An 18017-nucleotide genomic window follows, 5' to 3' on the forward strand; every position below is an offset into this window, starting at 1 on the left:
CTTAAATTCATATTTTGAATTTTTTCGAGTTTTTCTACTAATTTATGTTCTGAGGCATAACAAAAGAAAGCGTAATCAAAATTACTTCTAACAAGAGATTTGTAAAGTAAAAGGATAATTTTAGGATCAGCTCCCCAGTTACGACCAATTACAGATCTTATTATATTAGTGGCTCTTAAAGCACGATCTACTAAGCAATCAACGTATAGATCCCATTTTAAATTTTGATGAAAAATTACCCCCAGAAATTTAACGCTACAGTCTGTTGGAAGAGTTTGATTATTATATATAATATTCATTAATGGAACATATTTATGAACTTGATGAAAAACAACTACTTTACTTTTGGTTAAACTAATATCGAGGGAAAGAAGAGAAAAATATTTCTCAAGTCTTTTTAATGACTCATTTAACACTAATTGCATATCAATAATATTCTTTCCTTTTATATAAATTAATAAATCATCGGCAAATTGCAAGTTGTTCACACTGTTTCCTAAAATTGAATTAAGTTTATAGATATATAAAATATATAGTAGCGGGCTTAGAATACCACCTTGACATACTCCTTTAGAGCTTAACCTAGGTCCTATTAATTTACTATTTACTTTAACATACACTTCTCTATTACTAAGAAAATTATAAATCCATTCGATAAGTTTCATTGGAAGAAATGAGGATAAAATCGAAGATAGAACTGTTAAATTTACATTGTTAAAAGCTCCTACGACATCTAAAAAAACAGATAGAACATATTCATCGTTATTCAAAGCAGTACTAAGGTCGACATAGAAGTTCGCTAAACTTTCGCGCGCTGAATATCCACGGCGAAAACCAAATTGATTCGATGGTAATATACTATTACTTTCAATAAAGAACTCTAAACGCTGTTTAATTAATTGTTCGAATAATTTGCCTGCACAGGACGTCAATGTTATAGGTCTATAGGAGTCGAAATTTGTAGGATCTTTACCGGGTTTAATTACTGGAATCAAACAATCCATTTTCCATTCTGGTGGGATAATACAGTCCTTCCATAAATCGTTAAAAATTTGTAAGAGTTTAGTAAGGTTTATTTTATTCAGCAATCGAAACATATTGTATGTTAAGCGATCAAGGCCACTAGCTGTATCTTTTCTAGATTTTACTGCAAATTTTGGGCATGAATTAACAGAATTAAACTGTTTGTCATCAAAAGATGAGTGTACAAAATCAGGAGTATATTTGCGTAAAAAATCATTGACCCATGATATATCTTTAAAATGATTTTGACGATGTTTTGAATTTAGTTTTCTCATATTTTGCCAAACAGTGGAAATTGGTGTTAATCTATTAAATTTGGAACAAAATTCCTGCCACCCCTGTTGTCTTACTTGCTTAATTACTAACTTTTTAACAGCTTGAACTCTTTTAAAATTTATGTAATTATCGAGAGTTGGATTTTGTTTAAACCTAAGGTAAGCCGCTTTACTATCATTGACAGCTGTCGCACACCTGTTATTCCACCAAGGTACTGCAATATGTTTGTGCCTCTTTGAAGTATTTGCACCGCTATTTGATAAGTTCCTACGTGGAACGGAACGTTCCACAGCTGTCAAAATAATTTTACAGAACCTATTGTAATTGTTTAAGGGTTCATTGACATCATACTCGAAATCCAAAAGTAATTGATTAACAGTTTCAGAATAAAGATCCCAATTAACGAGACGTAGGTTTATACGATTTAACAAAAGTTTATTAACTTCATCTATAGGAGCATGTTGTTCACCTGACGGAGTTGATGAAGAGTTCTTTGTGTTTATTTTAGTAAAAGTCGGCAGGTGATAACTTCCTAACGGATCATCATGAACCGACCACTCGCATTTTAATGATATGGATGGGGATACCATAGTTAAATCAAGGCCATTGGGTCTCCAAATATGAGAGCCAACAGTAGTAACTTGCTTATCATTTAATAGTACCAAATTACATTCATCTAAACAATCAAGAATGTCTTTACCTCTTGTATTAGTGGAGGTACAACCCCACATAGTATGATGTGCATTTAAATCTCCAGATATGATAGTGGGTTTAGGAAGAGACTCCAAAAAGAACTTAAATTTGGCTTTAGTAAAACTAGGTGTACTATTGGTAGGACAGTAAATACTGGCAACTGAATACCAAGAATTATTAACTTCAATACTAATAGCTATAGTTTGCAAAGAATTGTCGAAAAAAGAGTGAAGTTTTTTATATCTAATACTATTATGTATAATAATCGCTACTCCATTGTGGTTATTACCACAATCATTTCGTTCTATACAATAATCTTTAATTTTTAATTTGTAATGTGGTTTTAGCCAAGTTTCTGAGATGAGAGCAATGTGAATATGATGTTCATTTAAAAATTGTGTAAAAATATGTCGATTGCTCAGTAGGCTCTGAGCGTTCCACTGTATGATAGTTAATTGGTCTCGATTGAATTTTGTGAAATAGGTCTATTACCAAAAGTATCATATAACACATTCAAAACACTTTTAGTGTTAATAGATGTGTTCTTTGTGTTATGTAGTGAAATAAGTTTGATTATGCTTTCTATTAAAAGTGATAAACTCTTGTTATCAGAATTTAGAATTGAAATTAGGTCTACATTTTTTTTAGGTTTGTTACCCAGTTTAGGAAATATTTCAGTGCTAAGTACATCTCCAAAAGAAGCAGGTCTGAATTTAGATCTATTTTCAGCAATTTTCTTTTGTTTAACAGGGCATTGCGGTGATACACTTGTGTGATTTCCATTGCAGTGTACACAAATAGCGTTTTCCATTCCAGTTGTACAAGTTTTATAATTATGCTCACCTTTGCAGATGCTGCAACGCTCAGAATTCTTACAGAATTTAGCTAAATGTCCATACCTCAAGCACCGGTAGCATTGTTTAACTGGTGGTATATATGGAGTGACATTGTGGCGCCAACCTCCAATATCCAGATATTCAGGTAATACAGATGCAGCAAAAGTAATTGTCACGGTTAGAGTTGGCTGTAACACATATCCATGAGTCAAGGTATTTTTTCTTAAAATTCTTTTAATAGCAATAATTTTCTTAGAACTCGATATCATAGTATATATTTTTTTATTAGATATATTTGTAGGTACATTTCTAATAACGCCTGTAACTTCTGTTGAAGAAGCAGGAATACTGGCCTTAAAATGGTAGTCATTTAAAAAAGTTTTATTATTTAAAAAAGCATTGGCTAAGTCTGGCTTTTGAAAGTATACTCCGATTTTGAATTTATTTATAGATCTAAGATAAGTTACCCCTTTATTAAATCGTTTTAAACAGGAGGAGAGTGAGAGCAAGTCTCTGGATCCAATGGTTTTCTGACTATCTGAGGATTCTACAAAGACAACAAATTCTGTCCCAGGGGATTCCTCGGGATATCTTCTAATATAATCTGTGACGTAGTAAGGTTTATACTTATCGGCCTTATCAATTTCAGATTCTGAGTCAGTAGAAGTATCTTCCGAATATATATCCTTGTCATTACAAGGTTCATGGTCTACATCACCTGAATCGTCATCTTTTTTTTTCCTTTTTCTACAACTGCGCTTCCCCATGAATGCTAATTATATTACTGTCGCTGAATTTAGTGAGAATATAATATTTTATTCAATAATAAGAATTGATAGAGATAGTTTTAATAAATTAATAAAAAAAATTTAAAAAACCCGCTTGTTCTTATTCGAGTTTCCCGCCTTTTTTTCTTTGACACTTTTTTTAACTAAAACAAATCGCGCCATTTTATTAGTGTTGCAAGTAAATGAATTAAAAATTTCCAACAAAGTTCCAAATCAAATTGATTTTTAATTTGAATTTTGAAACATTTTCAGTATATAGTATGAATATACATATGCACATATTATTAATAAATTAATACACACATATTAATTAACATAGCGGTCACTGGGTCGGATTCTGAGACGTCATTTCTCTAATCCTATTTTCAAAATTAAAATTTCATTTCAACATTAAGGCGAAATTTTTATTCTAAGAACTAATATGAGTAGAAGTCTTGATAGATTAAAGTCAATATTATTACAAATTTAGTTATTGATAATCCACAAAACAGTAATTTCGCGAAACTATCACATTAAAATATTACATTAAGACAACTTTCGAGAACGTTTAAAATAATAGTCTCAGAGTCGACTCCAGTACTCATAAGTAATATAAATTTCTCCCATATACTTAATAACAACTATACATTCTGGTATCCAGATTTATGCACTTACGTATTAAAAAAATTACCTGTCTTAATTTTTTTACATGCCATCTGTAATTTTGTACAGAGACAATCCTTCTGTTTTCTATAAATTAATTTACAGACTATTTTTTTTAAATACGGGAAACTTGGCGAGTGAATTCCGCTTCCACTTATCTGATTTTATTTACCTGTTATTAATAGGTTTACCTCTAAGGTTTACCTATATAGTCTACCTACACAGATTTCTTTACTCTGGTAACCTACTGAAGGGTAATTTTTATAGTTTTTTAAATGTCTAATAATGGTTTTCGTAAAATTTTTATGTTAAATACAAAATTAAAGGTACACAGGTAAGTAAGCACCAACATAAAAAGTTCTAATATTATACCTACTAACATGCGATGGTTATGAGAGTGATGATTCATGGGTTTGTGTTTTGTGTTCATGGCCCCATGCGTAGCCAAATTGACTCATTTCATTTTTGCTAGAAATAAAACGTCTGGAAATTCTGGACTACCTACTTACTAAGATAATTATAGTAGAGTAGCCACGCACGCACGCATGTTTGAATAAATGTGTGTGGTTGTAGTTACCTACTCTTAACGAGTCAAGATTAGTTAATATTGTCAGGTCGACCTACACGCGGTGCCCTCCGCGAATCATATAAATCAACTGACTGCAGTGCTAACTAATTTCACGTGTTATCTAACACTTGAAAATAAGTAGTTCGATTTATAAACAACATTTTTATTTTTGTTTTTTTTATGCAACATTGTCCACCTGATGGAAAGCGGTAATCGTCGCCTATAGCCATAAACAGTACCATGAATATTCCGAGTATACTGTGTCGCCCATGAACTCTTCATGCGATATAGAACAAAATTATTGTTTTCAAAACAATAGATTTTGCTCAAAACCATTACTCGCCTTAGCACTTTACTTAAGTATTTAGGGATTTTGTTTCTGAAGTATATCGTTCATTTGAAAGGTATACTTTTTTCAATTAATGATAATGGAATGGTAACCCCGTCTGCGATAACGGTATACGCTGGCGGTGCACCAGAGAAGGATGAAAAGAATGAAAAGGTAGCTCAGTTAGCCCATCGTAATGAATACACCTGATATTCATCACGATGGTTTCCAGGGGGGACAACGTGAACACATTGCTAACAATCCTTTCCTTCCCAAAAGCACATGTGTCATTATGTAATTTTTAATTTAATCAAATATTTTGACCACTTCACCTTTTACGAATTCGAAGCAAACGGGGCGAAAGGGATTGTTAGTAACGGCGTCTAACTGACCCATTGCCAGTAATACACTCTATAAGGTCGATCTCCACGTGGTTCCCCCATGGAACCATCGTGGTTAATAATAGTGGAATTGGTTATGATGGGTATACTGACCTGCTTTCATTGTCATTATAGACATATGGTAAATTTCGTTTTATCTGTATTTATACAAGTATTGAAAATTATTAATACATACTTAAGTCACTACACGAAACAATTAAGTGTGAGGGATGATAGCAGTATGAAAGCAGGTCAGTTAGCACATGGTAACAAATTTTATAACTATTAACCACGATGGTTTCCTGCGTAAAGATCAACTTGATGGTGTATATTGCTAGCAATGGAACTATTAGACCCTAACAATCCCTTTCTCCCCTACTAGTAGGTAGATAGGTAAGGCACAGTTATAAGACTCCTTATTCTTATGGTTATAGCCTAGGTACCTACATTTTGGTATTTACTTATTGTTTTAGAGACGTATTTAGTAAAGATTGAAGGTATAACCTATTAGCTCAAGTTCAAACATTTGAATTTCGAATTCGTGATTCGATCACCTTTATTGCTTCGTGTTTCGGTGAATCGGTGGGCCTAAGCGGTAGACTTATAAAGTCATCGTTCACTGAACCACGTCAGAGGCCTTCGTGTACGGCTAAAGCGGCCATAAATGTTTTTCTATGCGACAATATGAATGTACTTAAAGAAACTGATAGGATAAGTAGGTAAATGGGTAGGTACTAGTAAACTATTACGTAAGTCTATTTCATCAGATTTCTTCAGGCATCTGGGACGAAATTTTGCAATGCTTTTACAGAAGACCCTAACAGAATACCGTTTGCGTCTAGTACCTCATTAATTACCTACCTATACACCAGTGAATCGCAATATTTTGCAGATAGCCTGTATTTACGTGAGACAGACGCTTCTATTTGTCTCGTATCACGTATACTACGCCATACGCACACTAATATAATTTTACGAGACATCCACTACTCACTCGTTTCATTCATGTACCGAAACTAGACTTCTCTTTCTATCTCATTCATTCTAACCGAATATATACGTGTGGGAAAGCAACAACAAATTGGATACTACGTAATAGCGTTTGTTGAACCGATTTGCTGCGCGTCGTCGGTCGAAGTCTCGCTCGTGCCGCCTCGTATTCGCTCCCTCGCGCAGTGTTGGAGAACGCGTTCGTCCGAGTCGTTCCGTTTTCGAGTGGCGACGTACGCTAGCCTAGCGTGTATGTCTTCATTATTGATGCAAAAGTTCCACGATGGTAGATAATAACGAGAAAATATTAGAGGAATTACAAAAGAAAAGTGGAAATAATGTGTGTGCCGACTGTGGAAGTGAAGGTATGTATTTTGTTGTTATTTTTAACTATTTTAGTGATAATGTTTTCCTTGTGAAGCGTGGTATTTCCATGGGGTGAATAGGCGGGGGGCGTAAGTGCGTCCATGCTTTAGAGTTCAGTGACCTCAGCGTAAAATGCATTCAATGAAAACAAATCATCGAGAAGAGCATTTGTGCATGCGATGATGATTGAAGAGTGCAGACGGAATGCGTATTAAAGATAGGTACATCATTAGTTTGTTCCGGTTGTGATACTGTGTACCTACCTACGCTAATTGAAAATTGATTTTGTGTGACCAATAGCATTCTACGACGCGACGAAGATGTTTATGTTTGTTTTGTAAAATATTTTACGCGCGCTGTTCTTTTCTTCATGAATGATTGTTTATTTACTTATCTATTACAAAATTATTTAACCTAGCTCCCTATTACAATGGTTATTTTTAATAGAAATAACTGTCTTCTTGTTTTATTGGCAGCAGGTAGGTAGGCAGGTACCTACCTACATCTGCTGCAGTTTAGATAACAATATGCGTTCTTATGAAGTAACAATAACATTTTGGGGTTCCGTTTGTAAAGCAGGTATAAGACGCCTGCCTTCAATTGTGACAAAATGACTCCTATAATGGCATAATAAAGTTGACCTCATTGCTAGTATAGCTACTTACTAATCTATCAGGTCGACCTCCACACGGTTTCTGGAAATCACCATGGTTAAATCCTGAGGTATTCATCATTACGAGCCAAATAGGTAATTTTATTTCAACTTCATTGGTAACCCAAATACCTTCCTAGGTATAAAAAGCTACATTTGAATTACGAACTTCCTTATTGAATTGGGTTGAAAATATACACCAATATTTTTTTTAAATAGTCTTCTAGGTAAGCAAATACCCATAAGTAACAATTTTGTATTTTTTGTTTAAAATTTGTAAGAAAAATCGTATTTAAAAATACAGTCATCAGTTGTCGGTTACTTCCGCTGTTTTCCGACCATTCATTTACTGGTTGTTAGTCGCCGTTACTACATTTTCAAGTATTTATCTTGATGTGTGGTAAATAGGTACGCTATTTTTACAGAAACTGTTATTTTTAACCAATTTCAATAACTAGAATATTCTAAATTTAAAATTTTATTCTTGTATAGGTAACTTACCTGTATCTTACGAGGTTCTAAGCCGATTTTAATAATTCTTTAGCAATCGATATAGCGATTATGGTCCTATATTACTTATGTTACGATTAAATTAGCTGTTTTTTTTTTCTGTGGGACAAAACCTTAAATTAATTAATAAAACAAGATAGTTTAGCGCAGGCGGGGTTACCATATCATTTTCACCCATAAAAAAAAAATCAAAATTGATTAGTACTATGGCCAAAAACTGAATTACTTGTTAGTTCTCCACCGTCTTTTCCTTTGGTCGAATACTGACAGGAATTTTTTAATAGGTCAATATCAATCATCCAATCTTCTACGGCTGTAAACAGGATTTTTTAAATTAGTTCTCGGCCACTTTTTAACATAGTTAAAAAAAAGAAGCTGGTTTGGGGTCGCCAACAGTAGGTATAGTAAATTTCTAATTGTCTTTATCTTTGAAAATATTATATAAATTTATGACCGTCAATTTGTTATGTGTTACAAACTTGTATCAAAGGACATGCATCAATGTGGGTTCAGTTATTGTACAAAAGATTGAGAAAATGCTAGCATTAGGGTCAATGTGCTGGTTTGCCGGTCATCATTGGTTCTCCGACATTTTCACTTAAAACTAGTATAGTCTTTCTAAAAGATGACAAAATTTCTTGTTTTTTTTTAATCTAATATTAATATGCCCCCCCCCCCCCCCCCTGTAGGCACCTAACTTGGCGACCAATGACAGTGTTAATAATTATTATAGTTAATGATATTAATAATTAAGAATCATATTTTTTTTTAATGATTGTAATTATTAGCATATGAAACAACTTTACCCTATGTGTATTTATAAGTATGCATAAACATTCACAAAAGTTAGTGAGAAGGCATATTTTCAGTCGTTAATAAAAATATTCCTAATAAGGTTTTTAACTAAATATTGTACATAAAGCCAAGAAGAAGTTTTTTTTTTTAAAAAGAAGTTCGATTAGTTTTTATATTAGTCATGTACTAGTATTACATGTCCTGTATTCAAAAATGGAAATAAGGTAACCTAATTTGCTGTAATATATTTTATATATCTTAGGTATATTATTCAGGATTACCATATAGGAGGGTTATTCATCCGGGAAAACTATGTTTACAAGTAGTTTATAAAATTAGTAGGAATTCGATTAGACATGTGCGTTTTTTGGAAAGTAGTTCAGATGCATAAATAAGTAAACAGTCACAAATATCTTGGGTTTCTGATTACATGTTTTACACTGTAGGTAGGTACTTACACTATAAGTATCTATTGGTTCAGTAGATTTATTTACATTTTTACGGTTACTGGATTAAATAAAGATACAAAGTCCGTTTTGAGGCAAATGGCAAACGCGATTTAGGTTTCGACAATGCGCCATACACGCTGTTGAAATGTACAGTAAAATTAGGTCACTCTCACTCACACGCCTAACCTACGTACTGTTTGAGTATTGATACTGGCAATACTCATATGACCTTACTATTGAAGGTTATTCAAAAATGATATATGACAGTTATTATACATAGGGCTTAAATATCTTTTCAGTTAAATAATCCTAAATAATCCTATTAACATCATAACTGAAATTTTGTACAGATATTTAGATGTTTGTGATTGAGAATCACGGGAAAATAATTGTACGAATTTGAAGTCCGAATTTGAACCATGATGATGATGATGATGAGGCCATCATATATATATACACATAGGAGAGTAAAGAGAGGCTTTGCATGGGATACACCTAGTAAATTAAATATTTTTTTTAGTACTGTAAATAGAATTTTTATGTACTTAATAAAGTTTAATTTCACACAAATAGGAAACCTTTCGAACGCCCGGAAACCGTTATCTCCCGTTTCCGTGGGAATTTCCATGGGAAATAGCCTGTACTTTATTATACAGGGATAGTATAGCTTTCTATCAGTGACAGAATTTTTAGTATCGCTTCATTAATTTCCGAGATTATAACATATGTATATGCTTAACATTTTGCTCTGCATAAAAAACTATTTCAATCGTAACACTATTATTGAACTAACATCAGTATTCTTTATTATTACAAAGAATTATCAAAACCTGTATATAATTACTAAATATATCGCGTAATATATATACAAAAAATTATAGACACTTTTTGAAGTCACTTACCAAAAAAAAAAATTCGAAGCTTACTAAGAAGATACTTGGGAAACTTTGTACAAAAGACTGCATATAGGTATTTTATTTCACTAGTGTTTCTATTGCTGAGTAATTGTACTCGGTGACTATGTTACGGTTTGAGGGAAGGATGGTATTACAGAATGCACTGTGATACCTAGGGCGTCTCACTGTGACCCTTCCTGGGGTCTAAGTTCAAGCGATTTCAAAAAGAATTATATAATATTTTTAAATGTTTATTATCAATTAAATGTTTATTAACTCTATGAGTTGTAAACCGATTTGGAAAAATCTTTTTTATATCTGATAGGATATACTTGTCAAATTGGTCCTATAGAAATTTTATCAAAATCAACCCACTAGTTTAGTTTTTAAATCAAAATAACTGCTTTTGCCAAAATTAAAGTCGATTTTTTATGGAACAATTTAATTATAGATGATTATGAATAGCAATCCCGCCTGCAGTACTAAGGTGTTATTCCTTCGTGACCTATATGTATATAGGTATGTATATGTAGGTTATATTATAATGGTAATGCCATATTCCACCCCTCAAACTAAAACATAGTAATGCAAGAACAGCTACTTGGCGTTAGCAACACGATTGGGACAGAGATACCCATGGGGTAGTCAAGCGAGTTACACAAAACATAAACCACCAATTAGTGTAATCTCTATCTGTTTCTTATGTTTATATAGTTTATTGAACCGGTTTGGATTGCTAACTTGAAGCTCAAGGATTCATTAATGCGAACAGTATAATAACCTTTAGCGACCCATTGTTGGGTCCAAACACGTGTCCCTCAAACATAGTCTTAAGAGGAGGATAGATATACTTTATTTATTAATTTCAATTAAGAAATCAAAGGCAATAATAAGTGCTCCATGTCGAGGTTTTCCCAAAAGACTACAGCATGGGGTTCTCTAAAAATGGGGTAAAGAATTGCTTTAGAATCGGCAACGCGCACGTAATGCTTCTGGTATTACAAGCGGTAATAGGCTACAGCAACTGCTTGTCATCAGGTAGGACGTATGCTTGTTTGCCAGCTCAGTGGTATAAAAAAGGCAGCTAAATAATCATAACGCAGATATAAGATAGGCAGCCTTATTTTTAATCTACTTTAAAATTTGTCGCTTAATCTTATTTTTCTTGTCAAGTATGTTAGGTATTATGGAAATAGCTTTGTATTTATCGGAAATATTTGACTTTCTATTACAAGTTATAGTTTCAAATTCCACTGCGTTAGTCGACGAAATCATTAGCATACCCACTGCATAATATAGACATTAGATTCTAAATATAACTGCAATTTTTTGTTCATACATTTATATCAGATGCAGCAACACAACACGGTATATTCTGTGATGACCGAACCGGTTTTCATGGTCGCCATCGATAAGAAATTTATCTCCATACTATTTAAAGTTTTAAAGGAATTTCCCACCTCAAACGGTCAGGTCGTGGAATGAGTTCACACTTGAATCTTTCCCAAAATGAAAGCATAGGGTTTTTCCAAAAGGGTCGATATCGTATACGTAGCGTGGTGCCGCAGGACCCTCTATAGACTAACCGATGACTATCAGGTCGATCGTATACTTGTTGGTACTATTATGTTTTTGATTTACATTTCTACATATATTTTTTCGAAAGATATTATTAGATGCATAAATATTGCATAGCTCGTAAGTCTACAAGCCACGTTCTACATAGATAGAATATTAGTTATTTTTTTTAATTGAAATGTCAAAATATATTGTTTTTAAACCTAATAGTTCATAGAACTGTAATTTGTTGTATGTGTATATTATGAAAGATTCAGCAGAAATTATTATCAGAGATATGACGCAATGATGTATGTTTTATAGAAAACAAACATGTTTCTAAAATGAAGGAAATCGTATATGATGTGACGTGTAAATTGATAGTTCCTTCGGTTGTTAAGTATAAAACAAAGAGTAATATATTTGGAACGATAAATCTAGTATTATTATACAATTATTCATCAATACAGATTAATTTCTAACAACGAAAGCTTTTACAAATTGCGAAATTCGTAGTGGACAACATAGCAAATAGATAAACTTGTACAGTGGAATATTATATAAGCTAACATTGAGACAACACCGCGAGAACAACACATCCGACATTACTCGTATTGTTCATACGAATATCAACAGTTTATCAACATTCCAACCATTACATTAGGTATGTGATATTCTTGCACAAAACTAGTTTCGGAGTATACTAGAAGATTCATTGAAGACTATTACCTATGACGACCAAAACCGGAGCAATACATAAAGTACATCCAAAACATACTTGTTATTTACGAGGCCAGAAGTGTGCGTGCGTGTGACGTCGTGTCGTTGCGGAGTGTTGTGTAGAAAATACGGATGTAACGTCGAGACTACGAGTCATACGGCAGCTCGGCCTCATTTAGTTCCAGTTAGACCATTAGCGAAGATTTGAGACCTATGGTACTATTGTCCTCACTTGCCAAACAAACCAAACGTCCTATCTAAAAGATGGGGTGAAATTTTCATATGTAATACTTGATTTAGAGGATACTATTTTTTTACGAGGTAACACAATACAACCATTTATCTATTTATGCATTTTTGAAAATTTTGTAGATATATAGATATATATCAGATAAATAGTTGGGACCTTTATTTATTTGCTTTGCATTGTATTATTCATATGGGATTATACAATTTTTATAAAATTTTGCAAACATTCTATTTTGCAATTTGATAAAGTGCAGTATTGATAAAGTTTTGCAATTAATTTGTTATTTATCTTTTGAAAGTTGTTTATAAGTAATTTCCAGGAGTAATGGCAAAAAATTTTGAAGCAACATAGTTTAGTGTGATGAATTTTAGTCATTTACATAAATAAATCAATAGATAAATCGATAAAGTGCGTCGTCGACGGACGACGATTTCGGGTATAAATTATCGCTACTCTGAAGACAGACAAAAACTGCGCATACATGAATATATATATGCATATAGAATTGTAGACCCATCACGTCCTCGGGAGTGATGCCAATTGTATAAAAATGTGGTTACGAAATTTGTAAATGGTGCTTAAGAAAGTGGTAGTCTAGTCGGTATATTGACAATGCGAACCCTTCTCGTTTGTATTTTTTTTTTTACAGAAGTATTGAATACTTAATAATAGTGATTTGCGCATAGAGACAATCGGCACCATATTATTTTTGTCTTCCCCTTTAAGGGTCTTTTAAAAAATAGATTACAATGACCAGAGTTATTATACTGGCTGTCTTGTAACTACGTCCGGGTATATGTAACTATGCGATAAAGAGTAGCCTTTGGCGTCCTTCTTTATGCTTAATACTAAGTATATTTAATTCATGAAATCTTCATGAGTATTGGTTGAGTTGTAAAAGCGCCAAGAAGTAACGAACTCACTTTCACATTTATAATACTAGTCATTGTCCGCAACTTCGTCCGCATGACAAGGACATATTGAATGGCAGGGACAAAAAGTAGCCTATGCTATTCTTTGTCCCCAATAGTATCTACGTGTATGTCAAATTTCGTAATGATTGAGCCGTTAAAGCGTCAAAATATAATAATGAAATAAACTCACTTTCACATTTATAATCCACTATTATGTGGTAACGTTTAGTAAGGATAGTATTGATATAGACGGCATTCTGGTTAGTCTATGGTGCATTGTACTCGTGTCTTAGCAATCATATGCCGTTTATATAATAGTCATTAAGTATGTATCTGTACATTTACATGAATCAGTTTCTTGTGCCAAACTCTCTGCTTTAATCACCTTGATAAATTTTTATTTGGAGCTACGGAACTGTAAATAACATATCGTTATTTGTACCACTAGTGTTTGCCGCTGAGTTCACTTATTTCATAATTACTCATTTATGTTATCTGAACAAACGAGTGACCTGGTGTTATTCGAATGATAAAATTGGGAGTTTGTCTATCACACTCTCATATTTTTATTTGTAAATTTAAAATTATTTTTACCAATTAACCCCTTATGAAAATCGTGATACTTGGTAATCAATCACTAATTGGATATTTAATGTTAAAAACTGTTATTACTAACTAGCTATTTCCTGCGTCAATGCTCGCTTGCCTCAGTATCCTGTGTTAAGTTGAGATATAACCTACCCCATGTACCAAATCTTATTCAAATCTTTTCAACAGTTTAAGTGTGATGTATGTATGTTTAATGCCCGTGTAATGGTGTGAGTAGCAAACATAAAAACATCTTTACCAACTTCTACATTTATAATATGTATTAGCAGGAATTAAGTAGGTTGCCGTGTGGTCCCGGCATAGAATACGCCATTCCTTCCTTTCCCGTAAGTGTTGCAAGAGGCAACTAATAGAACTAAATGTTCGAGGGAATAGAGCCCCTTTTAAATCATCACCAAGACCTAACTGTCCTTACCAAATGTGGCAACTACTGGCAAAACCCGCTAATAGGGGGAGGTATACGTTCAGCAATGGACAATTAACGGCTGATATGGTATGGTATGCTATTAGTAGGATAAACTTAAAGATTTTTTTTTGTACAGCTAATGAATGTACTGTAAAATAATTGCTTGTACGATTTACCAAATACATTTATTTAACGTTACATTGTCAGCCGTTTTCAACCGATTTCAAAAAAGAAGGAGAATCTCAATTCGGTTGTATTTTTTTATGTTTGTTAGCTCAAAACTTCGTCATTTAGACACCGATTTGGATTTTCTATTATCTGAAAGTATATACTTTTAGATGGGTTCATAGAATTTTTATCAAATTCGGTCCAGTAGCTTGGGTTTTAAATTGAAATAATTACAAATTGACAATTTTGTCACGATTGAAGTAAATTTTTAACTTTTTTTGCAACAATATTTCAAATTGTGTGACACTCGACACGTGGGCCCGTAAAATGTCTAGACTGAAATCGATCAGATGTGTCCACTGTTGTCGAATATTCAATGCCAGTAAAATATTTGTTGTTGCGCCCAAAAAAATATAATCACACCGACCCATCTCTCAGGTAGTCTGACGCTGAAAACAGACAATGAATATCTTTTTTTTCGTCTAATGACAGACCATTATTCAATTTTGGGATGCACAAACAAGGTTCATTATGCTGTACTGTGATATATTTGGCTTTCCAATACTTGTTACCAATTCATGTTAAAAACATTTGTTAACGTAAATGTTTCTGAAAATTTTGCCGATGCTCACATATTTTTTCGGTTGATAATGTAAGGTTCGGTAAGGGCTAACAGTTTAACGTTAAATAAATGTAGTTGGTAAATTATACAAGAAATTCTTTTATAGCACATTAATTAGCCGTATAATGAAACGTCTTTAAGTTTACCCTACTAATAGTATACCATACCATATCAGCCGTTAATTGTCCATTGCTGAACGTAAGTCTCCCTCTATTGGCAGGTTTTGCTAGTAGTTACCAGACTTAGCAGATACAGTTAGGTCTTAGTGATGTTTTAATAGGGACTCTGCTGCCCATACATTAAGATCCCTTAGTCGCTTCTTACGATATGTACAGGAAAGGAAGGAGTGGTCCATTCTACGTTGGGACCACACTGCACCATCGTAGTACATTAGAATTATGGAGAATAGTAAATATTCTACTTTCTTTCTGTGTGGGTTTTCCTTTACCATTCTACATACAATATCGATTGCTTAATGCTGAATGCAAGGCGGAGACAAGGCGCATAATGCCAGTATTTTTAGTCATCTTCTACAAGTTGTCGTACCCGAAATAACTTTATTTAATTTTTGCACTGCGGCATCATATTTCGTCTGTTATGTCCCACAATTCTACCAGCTATTTAATACTGTGTATAAAAGAAACAAAAATATATGTAATTAAGCAAAATATGAGTAAATATCACGTTTAAATAAAATTATTCAATATGTTTGACTCCATAACTTTTTCACGAGGCTTCGCCCAAGTGCATCAGAGTATTAAAGAGGTCTGTATGTTTGAATATAACCTACACGTCTACCAAATATCATTCAAATTTGTTCAGCCGTAAGTAACACATCTATTCATACATATCTCACAAACTTTCGGGTTTATATTAGACGTAGGATTAACTGGTATCCAATGTGCTCCAGTTCTAAAGTAATGTTTTCATATCCAAAAAATCAACAAAAAAATCTATTTGGGGTTTATAATAATCGCCATTACATTTCCCGAGACTTGTACTCTTTGGTACAAAATTAAGACGTACTATACCAAGCAGTAAATATCACGTTGCATGCTCACATTAATCGAGTATAGAATCAGTTGTTATATCAAACCTAGGCAGTAGCTTTTTTTATCACGCTGCAGTAACTTCCTGAAGCTTACGATTTAACAGAACAATTAGCAATGACTATAGAACTGCTGATGCATTACTTAGTTGCCCAAAGTCTATATATATGGCATAATACTCTCATTAGTAAGCGTTCTAGGTTCCTAGCATTATGCACCCCATAGATACTCTTATAAAACTATGAAATACGTTTTTAAGAAACACTACTAAAAGGCCGAAGTCCGGCTGAGAAAATTCAGACAATTGAGAACATTTGGGCTCGAGTCTGATTAAGGAACTATATACGGACTTCTCTCTTATGGGTTTACTTCCGGATAGAATCTTGCTATCTTTCTATGTGAATTAATTTGTATCGTAGGCAGCACATTAAGTTATACGATTTCTCAATGTATGCCTGAATAGGGACCCCAAAATTATACTTTATTATTACTCGGAACATCGTATAATAGCGCGTTATGTTTTGTTTCTGGGACGTTTTAACATTCGATCTTTCATCTGGAAGTATTATATGACTGGATTAACTTCTTAAGTACTACGTTCGCCCTCAATAGTTTATCACATCATTAATACTTAATTAATTTGCAACGAATGTGTTTTATATCAATCATATTATTTTGATTGAACATTTATTATAAGTGGCGTTAATTAATTGATGATTGTACATTAGAAGCTAAAGTAAACAGGTTACAGAACAGATATGAATTTTAAAGTTACTGTTGTGATAATGTTTTGACATTTTATATTTTACCAAATATGTCATTAAATATTCACCGGTCATTCCACTTAACAACAGTCGATATCTTTGACGAGAGTGACACTTCAAAGTAAAATTTATTTTTAAATATTGTTTTCGTTCGTTTTATCTTATCTATGGGAATGTAGCGAGTAAAAATATTAAAAACATTGCGGGAACACTGTTTCTATTTTAAGTCGACCATCGCGGAGCTCATATTTAGTACAAGACTGTATCGTAATCCGTTCACAAATACATAATATAAATAAACCTAATTCTAGATACATTCATATTATATGATAGATATAAATGTAAATAACCTTTACATAATACTTGTTTGATATTAAGTTTTATTACAATAAAGCAAATAAATCTGACAAGTGCTTGACGGATTAAGTACTATGCAGGGTTATGTAGTATGTAGATATATTTATTTTACTGTCGTAAAAGGAGAGTAATTATTTTTAGGGTATATACGTATAAACTGTTTTTCTATACTTGACATAATTAGTAAATAATCTTAGCATGCCTTTCGAATTTGTCATTTAAAAAAGAAACATGCATAAATTTAATTATAAACAATATTAAAAAAATATATATACAATTATAAACAAACAGACGAGGACAGTGGTCCTTTCTGTTTCAGTTTGTTTTTCAACTTCTTTTAAACTATGCAAAAGTTTTTGATATAGTTTTCGCTTTTGATATTTTTTTACAAAGGGTTTATATATAACAA

General features: G+C 32.9%; 2 protein-coding genes and 1 long non-coding RNA gene across 4 annotated transcripts in view; 2 read left to right on the forward strand and 1 right to left on the reverse strand.

Moving 5' to 3' along the window:
* Positions 1–18017, reverse strand: part of LOC113521293 (WW domain-binding protein 11) — a 328701-nt gene that overhangs the window by 16917 nt on the left and 293767 nt on the right. The gene's annotated exons all lie outside the window — the stretch shown is intronic.
* On the forward strand, positions 1161–3705 carry LOC128201554 (uncharacterized). The gene is made up of 2 exons (XR_008253286.1): positions 1161–1708; positions 2844–3705. It is a non-coding gene; the product is annotated as an uncharacterized LOC128201554 (long non-coding RNA).
* Positions 6679–18017, forward strand: part of LOC113521278 (arf-GAP with dual PH domain-containing protein 1-like) — a 42339-nt gene continuing 31000 nt past the window's right edge. The window contains exon 1 of one of the 2 annotated variants that reach the window (XM_031912731.2): positions 6679–6889. In XM_031912731.2, the coding sequence (XP_031768591.1) occupies positions 6808–6889 (82 nt within the window). In that variant the 5' untranslated portion in view covers positions 6679–6807. The remainder of the gene's footprint in view (positions 6890–18017) is intronic. The other variant, XM_026906766.3, reaches the window with a different exon arrangement.

This window comes from Galleria mellonella, unplaced genomic scaffold, assembly GCF_026898425.1.
Source record: "Galleria mellonella isolate WM207_F2 unplaced genomic scaffold, CSIRO_AGI_GalMel_v1 utg55, whole genome shotgun sequence".
Taxonomy (NCBI): domain Eukaryota; kingdom Metazoa; phylum Arthropoda; class Insecta; order Lepidoptera; family Pyralidae; genus Galleria; species Galleria mellonella.